Below are 18,781 nucleotides of genomic sequence, written 5' to 3' on the forward strand. Positions count from 1 at the left end.
TTGCATTTGCATGAATGAGTCACACACTCTTCCAAAAACACTGAAATTACATCACAATGCGTGGGGAGGACAATCAAAAGTGATGTCATTTCCTGTCACAGGTGAAAGGTAACAACGCCTTGTTAGTCATCACTCATGGATGTGCGCTTGCAGAGCTTTTGTTAAACGCACCATCAAGGAGAAGCGTCCTACGTCACAACAGCTGAGCTGGATTATTCTTAAACATCTTCCTCAACACAACACTCTCTTCATCTCTGTGTCCATTTTTGGATTTCTCCTGATCTCGCTTTGTGTTTTTGTCGTACCTGTTCTCGTTTTCCCTAGATTTTAATTTCTCTGACGTCTTGCTGTGTTCTGCGTCACCTGTCGTATTTTAATTTCTCAGTGCCTCAGACTTTCCATTTATTGAGAAAATGTATCGTATCAGAATAAAGGGAACTGTGCTGCACAAATTGCACTTCCTGTGCTTTATGAGTGACCACGACATTATTTAGTATGGTAACCTGATTACACAAACATGGTGCGATAAAGCCTCTACAAGAGCTTCATAATGGCTACATTGTTCTGTCAAGAACACGTATTCCACCTCTGTGTTACAGTTCAGCTGGTATTCATGCTTTGTCTTTGTTAGTTGCGCGTCACATTGTTGTTTGAAATATTTAAAGTAGGTACCATTCTGAACATATAATCTTCCGAACGCGTTGTGAGGACAGCCTTTGATTTGTCTGCACAGTCTGAGTCCTGCACACTGCCAGACAACGTGTCCATTAGCCTAAAATGTCAGACAGAATATTTTTGTTCGTTTCTTCTTTTCAGGCAGACTCAAAATGCACACCATCCAATTTATCTGATGTAACTGCACTCAGTGGATAACAAAAGCAAGTTGTTAGCGGTTAGTGTATTGTTATAGTGTATTGTTGCTTTTTTTTTTTGTCTTAAATGTCTCTTGTCCTTGCTTCATCTTGCAGTGTCTGCCACTGCCTTCTACAAGGCCCAGCCAGTAATCCAGTTCATGTGTGAAGTGCTGGACATCCACAACATAGACGAGCAGCCTCGCCCTCTCACAGACTCACACCGGGTCAAATTCACCAAAGAAATCAAAGGTAACGACGGGGATGTAAAGTGTGCCTGCATGTGAGAAAGAGGGCTCAATCAGATGAATACAAGTACATTATGTGGGTGGGCTAGTGAGAGAGAGTCTGAGCAGGAACAGACAGCGCTCATGTCGCAGCCATTCACACACAGACACATGCTCAATGCTACTCCAACACTTTATGTTATTCACCAGGTTTGAAGGTGGAGGTGACGCACTGTGGAACCATGCGGAGGAAGTACCGCGTCTGCAACGTGACCCGTCGGCCTGCCAGCCATCAAACGTGAGTCAGCCTCGGGGCGGGCGAAGGAACAGGGCGGAGTGTGTGGATGGGACGGGGGCGGGAAACACGGACCGCAGAGGATGCGATCACCAATTCAGCACCAAACAAACCAGATAATGGCTGACTCATCTGACAACCATGCGGCCAATATTAGTCATCCGTTAGTGAAGTAGCCGTGGCGTGCGGCTGCTGATTATTTGTGTTTCTGATTAAGAGCAGAAAACTCTCCTGTGTGTTGTCCTTTATACATGGCAGTTATATCAACATATGGCCTTCAAAATGTGCTATCTAGCAACATTATGTGAGAATTAGAGCTGCAACAATGAATCAATTAATCGATTAGTTGTCAACTATTAAATAATTTGCCAGAAATGTTTATTTTTGAGTCATTTTTAGTGAAGAAAAGACAAAGTTCTCTGATTCCAGTTTATTAAATGTGAAATTTTCTGGTTTCTTTTCTCTGTTATGACACTAAACTGAATGTATTTGAGTTTTGGACAAAACAAGACATTTGAGGACATCATCTTTGGCTTTGGGAAACACTGTTTGACATTTTTCTCATTTTTCTGTAATTTTATAGACCAAACAACTTACTGATTTATTAAGAAAATGATACAAAAAAAAATCAAGTTGCAACCCCTGTTAGAATACTAAGAGTAAAGATATCTGATGGTATTTCAATTGTGATTATGAGGTTTGACAGAAGATTGCTGCAGTGTTATTAATGCATGCTGTAGCTACGATTTCATACATGGTGACTGGCTTACATAATCAATCTAATGTAGTTGTCCTCATTTGCAGTCTAGTTTTTGACATCCCTCTATCTCTGCAGGTTCCCTCTACAGTTGGAAAACGGTCAGACTGTAGAGCGTACTGTAGCCCAGTACTTCAGGGAGAAGTACAACCTGCAGCTTAAGTACCCACATTTGCCCTGTCTACAGGTGGGCCAGGAGCAAAAGCACACCTACCTGCCTCTGGAGGTGAGAGAAAAAACAAGTTGCTATTTCTCTCTGTTTTTATTGGGTTTCAATTTAAACACAACTCAGAGTATGAAACCTGCAGTATCTCATCCACTGGGTAGCTCTCATATGTGCCTGTGTTATCGACTGTGCAAACAAGAAGCAGAGCAGCTGCAGAATGTGCAAAACATTTTTTGCTGGTTAAACAACGACAAAAAACGATTTTTGAAAAATGAATTTTCCAACCTCTTTTAAACTTTTGCTCTTCTTGTCTTCTTGCAGGTGTGTAACATTGTAGCTGGTCAACGGTGCATCAAGAAGCTGACGGATAATCAGACCTCCACTATGATCAAAGCCACAGCTCGCTCCGCACCCGACAGGCAGGAGGAGATCAGCAGGCTGGTGAGTTGGGAGCACCTGCTGAGTTAAAAGTTTAAAAGTTAATGATTTATGTCATCAGTCGAGACTCTGAGTTGACTTGCATTTTGTCAGTCGAATCACACAGGAGCAGTTGCACGCTGTAAACTTTACAAACAGAGTCTCAAAATGACCACAAACCACTAAACTAACTATGATGATGTCAGTGAAGTTGGCTGAACCACTTTTGAACCAGACAGCTGTACAACCTCCTCTACTGCCATGCACTGGATTGACTTGGCTGACAGCTCTGTCCACAGTCCGGCAAGAGTGACGCATCATGGTGCGCTGAGATTTTATAACTGACCGGAGAGCTGGACGCACACATACTTTGTCTGACTGTGTGGAAATCTGACAATATGACAAGGAAAGGCTAAAAAAATTCCTGTTGAACAGCCAAATCCGATTTGACTGACGAAATTCAGAGTCAGGTACAGCCCCACAGTGAACAAATAGTATTTTTGCATAATATACTCACCAGTTTTTCTACTAATATGTGTCTAGTCGGCAGAACAAATTGTTCTTTTGTACAGGGCCCCGTGCATCATCACTTGTTTTTAGGTTTAGGTTATACTGTGAATGGTTAAAAGTTAGAGCCACTGTTAGGACCATTTAAAGGAGGTTGGTGTGAGAGTTTCAGCGGTATACCGTATTTAAGGTGGTGTGAGAGTTCTACTCGATAATATTTCAAGTCTATATAATTTTTTATGTCTGTCAGGACATAGTATTTTGTGAAACTTTAATTAAGCTATTAAGGACCCTTCTGTTTTCATTCATATTATAGTCATTATCATGACTATAATAATTGTGTAATACCATTTTATCACGATGTTTCTCGAGATGGTTATTGTACAGTGAAAATCTCTGTTACAACCCTTGTTGTCTACATTCAGTGACAGAATCTATGACTTACAGCATATTAGATTTCAGGTACAGAGAATGACTATGTAGAATATTTCAGCTGACATAAGTTTATGCCGATTTCACTGTGTGACATTTGGATAGCCACTCAATTGGAAACCCAACAGCTTTCTGAAATGCCCTCGTTGCTAAGCTTGTCAACACTCTGTTGCCATGCTGCTTGTCTTGATATTAAATTGCTTGTTTTGTAATCACCTCTCCCAGATTCTCATTTTATATTGTTAACGGAGGCATGTCTGCGTGCTTGTCCATTGCGTTTGGGCTACCCAGGGTCATCAAAATGCCAGTCATAATGGCTTTAATGTGTGTGTGAGGCTGTTACAATGTCTGCAGCACATTGTTTATGGAAAGATTGACAGACTGTACTCTCCCTCTGGCCACTATCAGATTAGCAAGGCACATTTAGTACCCGTGGTTTGCCTTATTAAACCACGTCTCCCTATCTTTTCACCCAAGAGCAAAATGACTGGACTTGCTTACAGGAAATCATTGTAGACATCACTGTGGTGGCGTTTTCATTCAGACGCACAGTTGCTTGAAACTGATGGAACAGTGTGGGTGGAATAGCAGAGGTTGAGAGACAGAAAAGGACAAAACAAGCAGATAAGCTGCGTCTGTCAGAACTACATAATGAATTCTATAATAAATTTGGATATCATGCCAGCTGGACGGATCATGGACCCTGTGCTTGCAGCAATTTTGGATTTCTTGGCATGACACCATTTTTCCTATCTACCAACATCATATCAAATAATGAAAACAATAGAAATGCTTACTGCTAAAGGGAAAATACAAGGGACAATTCATATCTATACATATGCCAGCTTGTACAGAAGCAGTGCCTCATTAGTGTAACAACTGTAGGTATGAGGTCTATCTAAAACAATGCTGGCATGAGCACCTGGAAGAGAGGCAAGCATTACAATTGCTGTGCTTTGGTTTGGTCAGAGGAATCTGAGCTGTCTCCCAACCTACTGATTTTGCTTTCTACTGTACAACATCTGAGAATTAACTGTCTAAATCACAACAACTCAGTGATGAAAGTCATCTTCTATATTTAGCAGATGCTCTTAAAGTAACAGTTGGACTTTTTCTGGAAATATGCTGATGAGAAGAACAATGTCACTCTCATATCTGTCCATTAAAGGGGCACTATGTAGTTTTGGAGAAGAATTTCAAACTCAGAATTTAATATTTACGATATTAATAAGGTAATAATACAAACTGAGAAATATTTAGTTTTTCCGTAACTGAATAATAAAAGGTCCCCAAATAAGGTCCCCAGAACACTGTTTGAAGCTAGAAAGGTGGCGGGGTCCGCCAAATATAAACAAAGTAAAACAGTATGAAACTGTGTTGTCCTTTTAAGGTCAGTTTGTTTATTCAGTCATGAAAACAAAGAGAGTTTGTTTATTTAGTTTGTTTAGGCATAAAAACAAAATCAGTCAATGAAGTTTCTACACGGTGCACCTTTTTAATATTAAGTCACAGCCTCCAGCTGGTTAGCTTAGCTCTGCTTAGCATACGGACTGGAAACGGGGAGAAACAGCTAACCTAGGTTTCAACTGAAGTGTAAAAATGAGCAATTATCAAACATTTCCTTGAACCAAAACACAATGAGTGAGCCGGTAAAGCTAGAACCTGTCCATGAGTTGTAACCTTTCAGTACTGCAGTGGTCTTCACATCATGATGTCATTAACTGACCCTGTGTCTCATTTTCCCACCGCCCCTTCCCCGCAGGTGCGCAGTGCCAACTACGAAGCAGACCCGTTTGTGCAGGAATTCCAGTTCAAGGTTCGCGACGAGATGGCCCACGTGACGGGGCGAGTGCTACCCGCCCCCATGCTGCAGTACGGCGGCAGGGTGAGCACAGAGCACTTTATGGTACCCTTCCTTTAAATCACGCCCATTCTCTCTGTTTGTCTGACACGCTCTCCCCTTCCTCAGCCTTTGTTGAACTGTCTCTGAGGGGAACTAACTCACTGGCTTCTGTTTGTACTTCATGGTGTCAGTCTTTTCTAGTGGTTGAGTCTCAGTAGTGCAAACTTTGATTCTAACTTATTGTGTATTTTTCTGAGAGGGACAAATATGTCCCTGTATCTACAAGAAGGAAAACCCAAATAATGATTGCCAAACACTTTGCCAGCAATATTAATTTTCCTATTTGAAGTGAAGAAGAGGTCGATTTCCAAGTTTCTAAGTATTGGACAAAGAAGCAACTTATTGAGACTGAACCACAGTACCAATTAACATCTGTCTGTTTATCCTCTCTGAGGTGACACCTTCACTATTGTACATCTGATGTATCACTATGACACCATTATATACATTGTGCTGTTTGCGATACACACACCAAATTGCATCTAACCCAGTTTAGATGCATCACACAACCTTTGCAATAAAATTTAAGGTTCACATCAAAACCACTTGATGATGTTTATCATTCACTTTGAAAGTCAAAAGTTCCTCTGGTTGAAATGCATGTTTCTTCTTTTTCAAATTGTGATTTTTTTGTACAAAAATGTTAATATATTTTGGTATGGATGAAGAGTGTTTGTGGGTTCTGTGGGTTTTCAGAAAGTAAGTCTGTGTGTACGTGAGTGCGTGCACACCTGTGTTGCTGCACGCTCAAGCGTGAGTGTGTACGAACAGTACGACTGCGAGTGTTTGCCCACACAATCATGAGTACATGTGGTGAGACTGCAATGTTGTTTCAGAACCGCACGGTAGCCACGCCCAGCCACGGGGTGTGGGACATGAGGGGGAAGCAGTTCCACACCGGGGTGGAGATCAAGATGTGGGCCATCGCCTGCTTCGCCACACAGAGGCAGTGTCGGGAGGAAATCCTCAAGTATGATTAATTACAAATGTTTTTCCTTTATGGTCCTTCTGAGATTCTCTTTTCTTTGTGCTTTTCTTTTGCTCCCTAAAGTATATTCAGAATTGTTTAAAACACATTTGTTGGACCACTGATTAAATCACTGATCTATTTTGCCTTTTTTATTAATTTGTAATGATGTTAGAGATGATTGTATTTGTATGAAACTAGCTTATACCAGAGAAGCAGTGCATATTCATAAAAATAACCACAGCTATATCAGATGCAGTTAAAAGGATGGTTTAAATCTGTAGTCTTGCCAGAACATTAAAAAGTTACTCTGAAAATCAATGAAACATTTTAAATTTGATTCTTGGCATTGTAGAATCATTAAAAACATGGTCAGACATATTAATTTAAAATGTAAAATCTCTACTTAAGATAACAGAATAATGTGTGCATTAGTTTTGATTGTTGTTGACGCCATCATCCTTCCTTCCTGCCTCTTCCTCGTGTAGGGGTTTCACAGACCAGCTGCGTAAGATCTCCAAGGATGCCGGGATGCCCATCCAGGGCCAGCCATGTTTCTGTAAATACGCCCAGGGAGCGGACAGCGTGGAGCCCATGTTCAGACACCTGAAGAACACCTACGCCGGACTGCAGCTCATCATTGTCATTCTGCCGGGAAAGACTCCAGTTTATGGTTAGAAAACGGCTCAAAAATGAATATTGTATTAGAATCCAGAGATGTGCTTGTGTTTAAGACTGTGTGTGAACTCTAATGCTGTTCTGGGACTGAGTGCTGGTGCAATATACTCTCCTCTTCAGCTTCTCAAATCAATGTCAGTACACTCTCCTCAATATGGTTCTTTCACTATGACCAAAATATTCTTTCCATTTTTGTCAGACTGTTTTTACCTGTGTTTCTCGGTAAATCCGAAAGTGTTTCCAGGGATTTTGAGAACAGATATTTTCACTTTTTTAAAAAAAGAAGATGAATACTGTTTCTTTTTTTGTAACCACCCATAGCGGAGGTAAAGCGTGTGGGAGACACGCTCTTGGGCATGGCCACGCAGTGTGTCCAGGTGAAGAACGTGGTGAAGACGTCACCTCAGACCCTCTCCAACCTCTGCCTCAAGATCAATGTGAAGCTGGGAGGCATCAACAACATCCTGGTGCCTCACCAACGGTCAGTCATGCTCTCCTTCTCTGGATATATGATGACACTCTACCGTAGCAGTGCTGGTTTTAAATTGCTTCTCATAGCCTGGACTGCTGTTTTAAATTTTTTTGTGTCTTTGTTTTGTCTCTCAATGAACAGACCATCAGTGTTTCAGCAGCCTGTTATCTTCTTGGGAGCAGATGTTACACATCCACCTGCTGGAGATGGGAAGAAGCCTTCAATCGCAGCAGTGAGTTACTTCCTCATTTTCCACCTGACCTCTTGCTGAAATGTATAACCTTATCATGCCTATAACTGACATCCACTGTTGATCACTGCTCCTCCTGCTCCTCCCCTCGCTCTTCCAGGTGGTAGGCAGTATGGACGCCCACCCAAGCAGGTACTGTGCCACTGTGCGGGTCCAGAGGCCAAGGCAGGAGGTTATCCAGGACCTGGCCTCCATGGTGCGGGAACTGCTCATTCAGTTCTACAAGTCAACCCGCTACAAACCCACCAGGATCATTTTCTACAGGGATGGAGTTTCAGAAGGCCAGTTCAGACAGGTCAGCTCCAAACTTCTTTCACAAAACGATTGTTTGGAGGCAGGATGTGACACATGACAAAATTCTGTTGAGTTTTATGGGTCATAATTTAGATATGTAGCTTTACAGTAAGTGGTTCTTCTGACTTAAGTGTGTTCACGTGCCTCAAGTTGGTATGTAGGAGCAACATGGACTAAATATTTGAAGCAAAACGTTTTCTTTTTCTTCCTCAGGTGCTGTATTATGAGCTGCTGGCCATTCGTGAGGCCTGTATAAGCCTGGAGAAGGAGTACCAGCCAGGTATCACCTACATTGTTGTGCAAAAACGCCACCATACACGCCTCTTCTGTGCCGACCGCAACGAGAGAGTGAGTCCCCACCACTCCCACACACGCTCTTTGAGTATGACACGGTGATGGTACCCATTAAAGTCAGTACGGTGTGTTATGTGCTAGTCCGTATTCTTTTTTTTTAATGCTCTGTGCCAGCACGTTAAGTACTCGAAATGGGTCTCCTTAATTACCTTTTGTTGTCAATTGGACTGTTCACCCTCCTAACCCCTGTAATTAGCTTCGATTAAAGCATTAGGGCCCAATGCAAGCGGAGAGCTCTGGAGTGGCTCTCAAGGCCCCAAGAGTGAGACTCGGCTAGTAACAACCTTATATTCAGTGCAGTCACTCCCATACAGAGCATTAGGCTCTCTAGAGCATTAAGCTTTTAATTGGTTGATTGGGAAGCAGTTGATAAACCTTTGCCTGGGTTGGTCCATCATCTCTTTTTTTCACTTAGTGCCTTAAAAGCTTTGTTTTCTGCTGCTCTTCTCCTGCATCTTCCATTTTCTGTTATTATTGTTGTCATGGACAAAAATAGAGGGGGAAAAAAAAACACTCCAAGGGCATTATAATGGACTAACTGATCTCAACTTTGCTTTCGTCAGGTTGGACGCAGTGGAAACATTCCTGCTGGTACTACCGTGGATACGGACATCACGCATCCCTACGAGTTTGACTTTTACCTCTGCAGTCACGCTGGAATACAGGTCAGACTAACCTCTTGTCTTCTCTGACAGGCCTGCTGCCTTTTTTCAGCGGTATTTCATCACACTCTCTCTCACTAAAATGTGAATGCCAGTAGATATCTGCTTTTGTAAACATAAATCAGAAATAATTTGGCCTTGAGAGAAAAGAGACAAAATACTTCTACTTATATTCTTTCCCTTTTCTCGTAATTATTTGAAGTTAGATCATCGGGAACTGGAGACCTGCCACAGGCAAACAGATTTTCTGTTAACGAACTCTGGCCACTTCTCATTTTGGACACACTCATTTTCAGGTCTCTTTTGAAGACCGTATTGTATCCTTATTCTGAGTCTATTAATAACACGTGTGTGTCATTTGATTCCCCTCACGCAGGGCACCAGTCGGCCCTCCCACTACCATGTACTGTGGGACGACAATTGTTTTACCGCTGATGAGTTCCAGCTGCTCACCTACCAGTTGTGCCACACCTACGTGCGCTGTACCCGCTCAGTCTCCATCCCTGCGCCAGCCTACTACGCCCACCTGGTGGCCTTCCGCGCCCGCTACCATCTGGTGGACAAAGAACACGACAGGTGAGGAAGGGAGGGAGTAAACAAGAGGTCCTGTTTTTGCTCTGTATAACTTGCATACTGTTTACTTATGTACTGTATATGTTTTAGGTACTTGTAGTATTTTAATCTCATGCCACTTTTAGAATGAAATGATATACTTTTTCCTCCACTGCAATTATCTGACAACTTTAGCTACTTGTTTCTTTACAACTTAAGATTTTTGCATTCAAAACATATAAAAATGTATAAAGTATGGCTGAAATTTTAAGATAAGTTATAAGTCGATTGACAGTAAAATAATTGGCAACTGTTTTGATAATTAATAAAGTACATTTTTTTTAATGCAAAAACACTTCAGAAAAGAGTTTCAGCCTCCCACGTGTGAAGATTTGCTGCTTTTCCTTTTTAATTATTTTAAAATGTTTAATTCATTTTTTAATATTTTTGAGGTTTTGACTATTAGTTGGACAAAAGCATTGTGAGGGTGTCACTTCAAGTAATTCAACAATCAGTCGATGTAATGTAGGAAATAATCTTTAGTTTAATCCAGAATGAAAAGAATCATTAGGAGCAGTCGTTTACAAAATAGTTACAAAATCAGCTCCGCCTCAACAGTAAAATTCTGCTTTTACATGGATACATGAGAAATAATGATAGACTGATAGAATATATAATAGTGTGACAGTCTAAGGGAACATTTTTCTGATTATACTTACAAACTTTAACTTTTACTATCAGAATACTTCCTCCTCTGGTCATGTATAATAACTGCTCCTCTCCTCTCCACTCCGCAGCGCTGAGGGCAGCCATGTGTCTGGTCAGAGTAACGGTCGGGACCCCCAGGCGCTGGCCAAAGCTGTTCAGATTCACCACGACACCCTGAGGACCATGTACTTCGCCTGATCTACATCAACCTTCCCCAACCAATGCCACCCTCAACACACACAGAAGACACACACAGACATCCATGCACACCTGGCTCGCCAGTCAAGGAGTCCTCATACGTGCAAGTCCCGCCCGCCCCCCCCCACACGCCTAGTCAATCCGGACCTGACACTGTGCAGAGGAAAGCAGGGAGGAGGGAGGGAAGGAGGCACCCCCACACTGGACTGAGGATGCAAACGCTGCTTTAAAAACAAACAAGAGAGAAACTCAGCACTATTATGCAATATTAAACCAGCCAACTAGTTTATTTTCACCCTTATCAGGCTCCCCTGTGTTGCCCCTCCTCCTGTTCTCCCCTGTATGTCTCCTTTACTTGTGGCCTAGTGGGTGTGTTTCTTGTTTGTTTTTACTTGTCCCTTCCTTTGGCACAGTCACTCTTTATAGTCTACTATCTGCTCCTTTGCCATCTACAGTACCTCAAGTCAAATTTGAGCAGCAGCACTTTTACATTCTGTCAGTTTTACTGTAGTTTGTTGTTGATTCTCCCCAGTGTTAGAAATAGGGGAGCGGAGAAGGAAGGGTCAGACTCTGGAGTTGGAAAAGAGTTATTTCATTGGACCAGAGGTCCTCCCAATTGCCACTTTTATTCTTCCTTGTTTCCTCTTGTGTCTTCTGTTCTGTCACTTTTCACTTGTGTGTGAAATCACCAGTTACTTGTACGGAGCAACATGTTCTTTTGAGCACACTGCCACCTGTTGGCGACGAGGTATAAATGCCCCCTTAAAGTCACAACAAAGAGTTGTTGTCTTGTAAGGTTTCAGATCAGTTTTGATTTATCTTTTAGCTGTCACATTTTAACAGGGGCAGTTTATATTGGCTGATATATCATTTGCTCAACTGCAGCCATCTATGGATTTCATTTAAAGTATAACACTGTTATTTAATTCTGGTTGTTATTTTTCTTCTACATTATGTGAAACATTTTATGATTCTGACTTTTTTTTTTAAACTCATTTAAATCATGTAATCTTATGTTCTTAATCTTAGTAGTCGTAGTGCATTCATTTCCCTCAGTGCTTTATCTCACGTTTCCCTCTCTTGACTTTAAGACGGTGGGTAAATCGAGATCACGTCGATGGTTTCCTCTAGTGCAATAATCAGTTGAAACGAAGGGAAGAGGATTTTAGGGGACTAAAAGAACGGTTACACATTTCATTTGAAAGAGAGCGTCCTCGACAAGAGAAAAGTTTGCCACTTGCTCGGCACTTTCGCACGTTGCTCCTCTGTGAGACGATCGATCAGCACGTTTTATGAGTTTGCCCTTGCTGTCGGACAAAAGATGGTGCAACTGCAGCGTTGGTGATTTTCGTGTTTTTACTTGAATTGAAGGATGTTATGCGCCTCTGTGGTTTGAGAACACTTTATCAGAATTCCTGATTATCAGTTTGCTAATGAGGCTGATTTTCTTAATTCCTAAAGCTTTTCACCTGACCGCAGCAAAGTGGAGTATAAAGGCCATAAAGAGGTAGTATTCAAGTGCCTGGTGGAAGTGTTAAATGGTCAAAAGCTGCATCATAGGGATCCTATTTCATTGGGGTAAAATAATCAAAGAAGCATATTCCAACAAATGGACAGCATAAGATGGTTTAAAGCGAGAAAGTTTCACCGGTTGCCTCTTATTCTTCTCAACAACTGTCTACTGACTTTTCTATACATCTCATTCAAATCATCCTAAGATCAATATATTTATTGTGTTGCCTGTTCGGCAGTGTTAACCGTTGGCTTTGCTTCGGAGCAGCGTTCAAGCCAAGCAGGCAGAGTTGTCTTTTGTTGCTTAATCATCACCAGACATGGATCCAGCTGCTACAGTGTGTTGAAAAGGCCGCGTTCATGGGCATGGAGTCAGCCTCATCGTTGACCAATTCTTTAAAAAGACTATTTTAGGGATGCACAATATTGGATTTTTGTCGATATCTGATATGCGGATGGTTTCCAACTCAATCTGTCTGAACGCTGATTGAAGGGAAGTCTCTCCTGTTCTGAAAATAACGTTATATTATGCCAACTTTCATGTAAGGCCCACTGCCAGACACAGACGTATGTTTTTCAAAATGACTTGTCATATCGGCAGAAATGTTCATTTTGGACTAATGCCGATATTTCATTACTTAAGTGTAATGAAATATGGAAGAGGATTAGGGGCACTGTAAAAAAAAAAAAAAAAAAAAAATGTTTTACAATTCAGAATTTTTCTCAGAATTCTGACTTTTTGTCCAAAAAAATTAGATTTTTCCCCCATAAATCTGACTTTTCCTTTCCCTCAGAATACCAAAATTTTTCTCAGAATTCTCCTTTTTTTTCCAAATATTGAGTGAATTCTGAGAAAAATGTTGGTTTTTTTTTTGCAGTGGCTGAAATCCTCTTCTGTATCAGCAGATTCCGATGACGCTCCAATATTATTGTCCATCCCTCAATTGTTTGATATAATTGAAAGAAGTTGGAACCAGGTTCAATCCCGTGTCCATGTAACCGGCCCAAATTACGACTGGCTTCAGAACAACACTGAGGAGTTAAGATAGTTGCTCATACTTGCAGCAGAAGTACAAACTGACTGTTGATATGAGTCGTGTATCTGAACTATAGTCACCACTTAGCTCCTTTGTGCCTCTGAAGCTCGTTCGGGAGGTGTTTGTAAAAGTTATCTGCACTAAAAGAAGCTGTGTTTCAGGAGTGAACACAGGTGTGGTGCTACTCTGTCTGAGTTAGAATCTGAAGCTGAACCTCTATATGAGACGCTAGATGAGCAGGTGGGGAAGGGTCGAAGAAAAACTCACTTTAAGGACCGGAGAAGGTGCTGTGGTTGAAGCGGGTGAGGTCTAGGTGTAGGATTTCCATCGGCGTTGTAAAACGGTACAATGGCAGACGTTCCCTTGGACTTTTGAGGTATAACGTAGGGTCCTGCATCCGCTGCTGCACTTGCCTTTGTGGTAGGCGAGCCCTCCAGTGTGGAAGCCAGTGGGTTTGAGCCTTCATGATTTCACTAGTGTCTGAAAGCCTTTTTAAAAGCCAGATCGAAAGTATATTTGTACATTTTAAATGATGTAATGCACACACCACTTATTTTTGCTAACAGAAAAAAAAATGTAGTCTAATTATTATTAATCTTAGTAATAAATGTATCATGATAAGTAACGGTTAAAAAGATATAATAACAAAGGTTTTATTATTGCAATAGACTGTTGACTTGTTCCTGTGTCACTATAGTGTATGTGTGAACAGTGGTGGGGTTGTTGAATCTAGTGACGTGTGTTTGGACTGTCATACTGTTATTGATTAGGGATGTGGACTTAAACCGCCTCTTGCATTGTTGTTTGGAAAAAAAGCTGCAAGATGTTGAATGCTTACTTTTTTGTAGATGTTTGTACAGTCGGAGGTTTGTCGCAGAGGAGAGAGAAAAAAAACATTTTACCGTACTCCAAAAGGCTTTGTATTGAGACATCCCTGTTGTGATGACAAACGGTAGAATAGAAGAGGAGTCGGCGGATGTATTGAATGTTCTCAAGTTTTTCCTCAACTGGTGCTGCTCCTTGTCAAGAGCGAGAGTGTGAAGGAAGTGGTTTTGAAAGTGCTGTCGACCCATTTCAAGGACACGTGTGATCAAACAATATCGTGACGAGGGCTAGTAGTTCTCCACTCCTTTGTGTTAAAGCCTCTTGGGATTTACGTGGGGATTGCAACCTCTGTTGCTTTTCCTCAGACTCCTCTCCTTAGCCGAGCCACTTCATGTGCTCGCGAATACAAAGGGTTAGCCTCCCGGTAAGTCTGCGGCGTGACAAAGCCTGTAATCTTATTGTTGCTCTCTCTCCCCTTTCCGCCCGAACATTTACTCCCCCGTGCCAGAGAACTACATTCTACGGCCGCACAATCCCATCCGATCCCCCTGGGAGGCGTGAGAAAGATTAGAGCTGAAGGACAATGGTGGGGTCTGGTCAGTAAAGATATCGTGGGTTGTGCGATTTGGAAGGAATCAAAGCTGATCACTTTATGCGGCAGGTCGTGTTGAAAGTTAAACTGGAGGTTGTTGCATTTGTAACTCGCTATCTCTGCTGTCTGTAATGGATGTTCAGTGTGTGTATAAACTACACTCTTGAGGGCAGTTGAACACATGTTTACATAGCAGATGTGTTTGCCTCGCTTACAACTGAAATGTCATCAGCTCTGCTTTGCAAATATTAGCTAGTAGAGAAGTGACCTAACATGAGCAAGACCAATTGGGGCCTGTGGAAGTGAACGCTTGGAGGGATACGGAGATGTTATTTATTAGGTCGGTTTTTCCTCAACAGACGTCGGGGGAATAGACGTGTTTGTCCTTCCTGTTCGTTTTAAAATGACTTAGATAAAAGAGCGCTCCCGGCTCACAGATAAGCGCTAGCTGTGGCTCTCAATACAGACAGGAGAACAAAACATCTTGCCCACGAAGTCTGGTGAAGAAAAACAGCCAAATTAACTCAAAAAGGTCAGCGTCTCCCTTTTCTAAACGCAAGTGAAGGGTGTATTCCATTTTGAGTAATCGATCAATATCCCTGATTTTGGTTTTTTTGCAGTGGAAGGTAGCAAAAGAGTGAGAAGAAGTCCACAGAAAGTGCCTTTCCTCTTGATGGTGCTGTCAACTGAAAGATAAAAAAATGTCAAATCAAACTAACAGAATCTCCTTTTCAAGAACACATCGCAGCGCAGGAGCGGCTGCATTTACACACAGTCACTGTACACGTTTGTTTCGGTTGGTTTTTTTGTACAGATGGCAAAATGCAAACTCGTGTTTCATGTATTTAGATATTAAGCCTACATAGAAAAAGAATATATGCCAAGTATATGGTTGTGGTTGAGCTTTCGCTTCCTAGTGCATTTAGTGTCTTGGACCAATGGTGTCGTTGGTACAGTGGAACGTGCGTTTGGGTCGGAGGGTGGTGGGGTATTTGGGGGGTGGGGGGGGGGTTATAGCTGACACTAGCGTGGTGTGACACAGCCCAGCCCACGAATGACGAACATCGCACAGCACTTTAGAGACTGCCACTCTCACTCAGACACAAAGCCAAGAGGTTTTCAATCGCGGTCCCTCCAGTCGCCCCTTCTTTCTACCTCCCGACCGGGAGGAGGAGGAGCGGATCCAAACCTCAGCGTGAACGAGGAGTCGAAGGGACGTGTGTGTGTTACCAAACAAAGCAGTCAGTCATTAAAAAAAGTGTGCCTCATGCTCTTGTGACTTCGGCGGCGGCTCCAGGGGAGTCGGCCTGCTCTCGGGTGGCGGTCGCCACTCGACACTTTGTTACAGCTAGGGCTGGGCGTCGAAACAAGGTCCCTGATTTTGGCGCCAGAATTCGAAAGCATCCCAAAAAACAAAACAAAAAAAAAAAAGATTAGATTCTTGCACTGAGGAATCACGGGCATTTTTTTACTAGAGAAATCAACATAAGTAGGATCTAAAAGAAACGGCATGAATGAAAATAGTTTAGTCTGTTGCATAGTGAGGTATGCTATCATTCAAGTGTCATTTTTTACAGCAGGTGTAGAGGGATATCGGCAGAACCAGTGTCAGTATTGAAGCTTTTCTCACGATGCCCAGCCCTGGTAGCAGCCCGTGGCATTCTTTCATCTTAGTGCAATGCCCTGCCATGTGTCTTGTCCCCAATGGAGGGAATGTGTGCCCAGCAAGTATCCCTGTCTTGAGCCGGTAGGGTCGTCGACTGAAAAAAACCAAGGCTGGTCTTGTAGTTCTGTGGGTACCTTTTCAGTCCAGGGGCGGGGTGAAATCTTTCTATTACAAGAGATCTCGAAAAACACTGCACCTCACTTACCTTGGTATGCTGCATATGTTATACTACATGAAAGAAAAACTGCAAATTGCTTTTATTATGACATATAATGCTTGAGTAATGCCTGATTGCGATATTCTTATACGGTAACTATTTTAGAGTCAAAATAAGTATAACTGTAACAAAAAAATGAAAAAAAAATGAAAAAAAAATCTCTGTTTTGTCTTAACACTTATCCAATTTTGAGAAATTGTTCTTGAGCCGACTTTTATTTTGTTGTCCTATTTAAATGTGTCGTTCTTTAAATTTATATATGAAATATATATGTGCGGAATATTTTATGGTGTATTTATTGAGAGTGCGTTCAAGCGGCTGGAGTCTCCGCATCACATTTGCAGCATGGTGGGGGCGGAGCCAGGAGGATGAGGCCTTTAGCCCCTCCCCCTCCATGTTGACGCCTTATCCTCCTAGACACGCAAGCACAACAATATGGAGGGGGGTGCGAGGTGGAGGAAAAGGGCGGAGGCGGACTTGACCTGGCGATACAGAACCGTGTATCAGGTTCTGGTTGATATTTAGGTCGACTCCTCCGTCCTCCTTTTTTCTTTGTAATCTTTACCCTCCACTCTTCTTTAGAACACCTAAGAAGGCCCAACGCCAACCCCCACATGTTGCAGCTCATCTCTGACGAAGGGAACCATTTCTGAACCACACTGACTTGAGTGTCGAATAGCTGACTTATTTTTTGTTTTATTTCATCCCGAGCTGCTAATTGGTACGTCAGCCATGAAAATCCCACCGCGAGCCGGTAAAGGGCAGGTGGGAGAGCGTAAATTTTTTTTTTTTCGATTTTAAAAAAAGGCAGCGAGGGAAGGAAGGAAGGAAGGAAAGATGTCGGAAAAAGGCTGAAATCTTCAGATCACGGTGAAAACTTTAGCGTAGGTGTTGCTTCTTTTCTCTTGAATCGTCTCCTGTTTTTTTTTTTTTCTTTCTTGTGCCAGAAGCATTTTTTTTTACAGCAGGAACAGGTCTCATTCCACAAGAAAAGACATGCCTCAGCCTTAAGTGCGTTCTTACATAATCGTCAGATTTCTATGTGACTTTGCGATGCCTGTGTTGGGTGGCCTACCAAGAGAAAAAAAAAAAAACAAGCCTACGTACTTGATCTGCCCTGATTCCCCAACCGGCATCCTCATCTCTTCTTCATGTAAACCACTAACATTGCTACAAAACTTGGTGAACTCTGATGTACGAACAAGCGTAAAGCTTTCAAAAAAAAATATGCTTTGTTCCATTTTTAGTGATGTCTGAACAGAAACCGGGTCTGGGTCAAACCGCATGTGGAAGCAGCTCTTGATTTTGATGAGCAGTGTTTTCTGCCTTGAGGACGATTCAGAAAGCATCGTATAAATTCTGAATGACGTGAGAACATTGTGCTAGGTCGACTTTTCCACACTGTGTTCGTGTAAACGTGCTGGCTATGATTGTATCGTCGAAACGACGGTGCTTTCAGATGCAGTTTGACCCGGGCCTCACAGGAGCCAGGAGGTTCCCCAGAGTGCTGGATTACAGAGACCTGTGCCTGTATAATGAACCAAGGATGAGATGTGTTGTGATGAATTGCTGTTCTTTTCTCTTTGTTTTATTTTTTATTTTTTACTTTTGTGTTGGTTGTCCCTCACCCCATTGGAGGATCAGAGACATGGAGCTTTTGAGTGTTGTCAATCCTGTTCCAAAGTAAATAGGCCCTCTGTTCATTAAATCATTTTTTGGTTTAATAAATGTTTACTCCCATGCCTATCAAGATGTTTTAACCTGTTTTCATCCCATTAGCATTCCAGTAAAGACTTTGAACCAAATATTGCGCAAGAGATTAGGCTCCTGATGCTGTATACACACGGTGGTTTTGAAGACAGATATCCGACAGTGGCCAAGGATTTCAAACGTTTTCTGTGTGCGCTGATTGTCATGTTTTTCGATGTAGCATCTCACTCTTGTGTCAGTTTTATTTCAAACTAAAGACCTTGGGCTCTGATACCTCTGAGGGAGGCACCAGCAAACGGATGTACGCGTTGAACAGTGAACCTTCACCACCAGATGATCCATGTCTCCGTCTCTCTGTGTGTTGCAAAGGCTCTGTTGTACCAACAGCTCTATTCCTTTCAGTTTTTAAATGTCTCTTTCTTTTGTAACTCTCTCTTATAGGTTGTTGGCCTTTTAGTGTTGCTTTGCTTCAGTTTGAAGTGTATCTTTGACTAATACTTGCAATAAAATGCTTTGCTTTACCCTGGTTGTC

General features: G+C 42.1%; 1 protein-coding gene across 2 annotated transcripts in view; it reads left to right on the plus strand.

Moving 5' to 3' along the window:
* ago3a (argonaute RISC catalytic component 3a) overlaps nucleotides 1-12,990 on the plus strand; it is a 31,082-nt gene extending 18,092 nt beyond the window's left edge. Inside the window, exons 6-19 of one of the 2 annotated variants that reach the window (XM_073485650.1) lie at nucleotides 969-1,103; nucleotides 1,289-1,376; nucleotides 2,209-2,356; nucleotides 2,618-2,737; nucleotides 5,415-5,558; nucleotides 6,392-6,525; nucleotides 7,011-7,195; nucleotides 7,522-7,681; nucleotides 7,814-7,904; nucleotides 8,023-8,217; nucleotides 8,430-8,564; nucleotides 9,134-9,235; nucleotides 9,609-9,808; nucleotides 10,582-12,990. In XM_073485650.1, the coding sequence (XP_073341751.1) occupies nucleotides 969-1,103; nucleotides 1,289-1,376; nucleotides 2,209-2,356; nucleotides 2,618-2,737; nucleotides 5,415-5,558; nucleotides 6,392-6,525; nucleotides 7,011-7,195; nucleotides 7,522-7,681; nucleotides 7,814-7,904; nucleotides 8,023-8,217; nucleotides 8,430-8,564; nucleotides 9,134-9,235; nucleotides 9,609-9,808; nucleotides 10,582-10,690 (1,946 nt within the window). In that variant the 3' untranslated portion in view covers nucleotides 10,691-12,990. The remainder of the gene's footprint in view (nucleotides 1-968; nucleotides 1,104-1,288; nucleotides 1,377-2,208; nucleotides 2,357-2,617; nucleotides 2,738-5,414; nucleotides 5,559-6,391; nucleotides 6,526-7,010; nucleotides 7,196-7,521; nucleotides 7,682-7,813; nucleotides 7,905-8,022; nucleotides 8,218-8,429; nucleotides 8,565-9,133; nucleotides 9,236-9,608; nucleotides 9,809-10,581) is intronic. The other variant, XM_073485651.1, reaches the window with a different exon arrangement.
* Nucleotides 12,991-18,781: the final 5,791 nt, after the last annotated feature.

Source organism: Pagrus major, chromosome 17, assembly GCF_040436345.1.
Source record: "Pagrus major chromosome 17, Pma_NU_1.0".
NCBI lineage: Eukaryota > Metazoa > Chordata > Actinopteri > Spariformes > Sparidae > Pagrus > Pagrus major.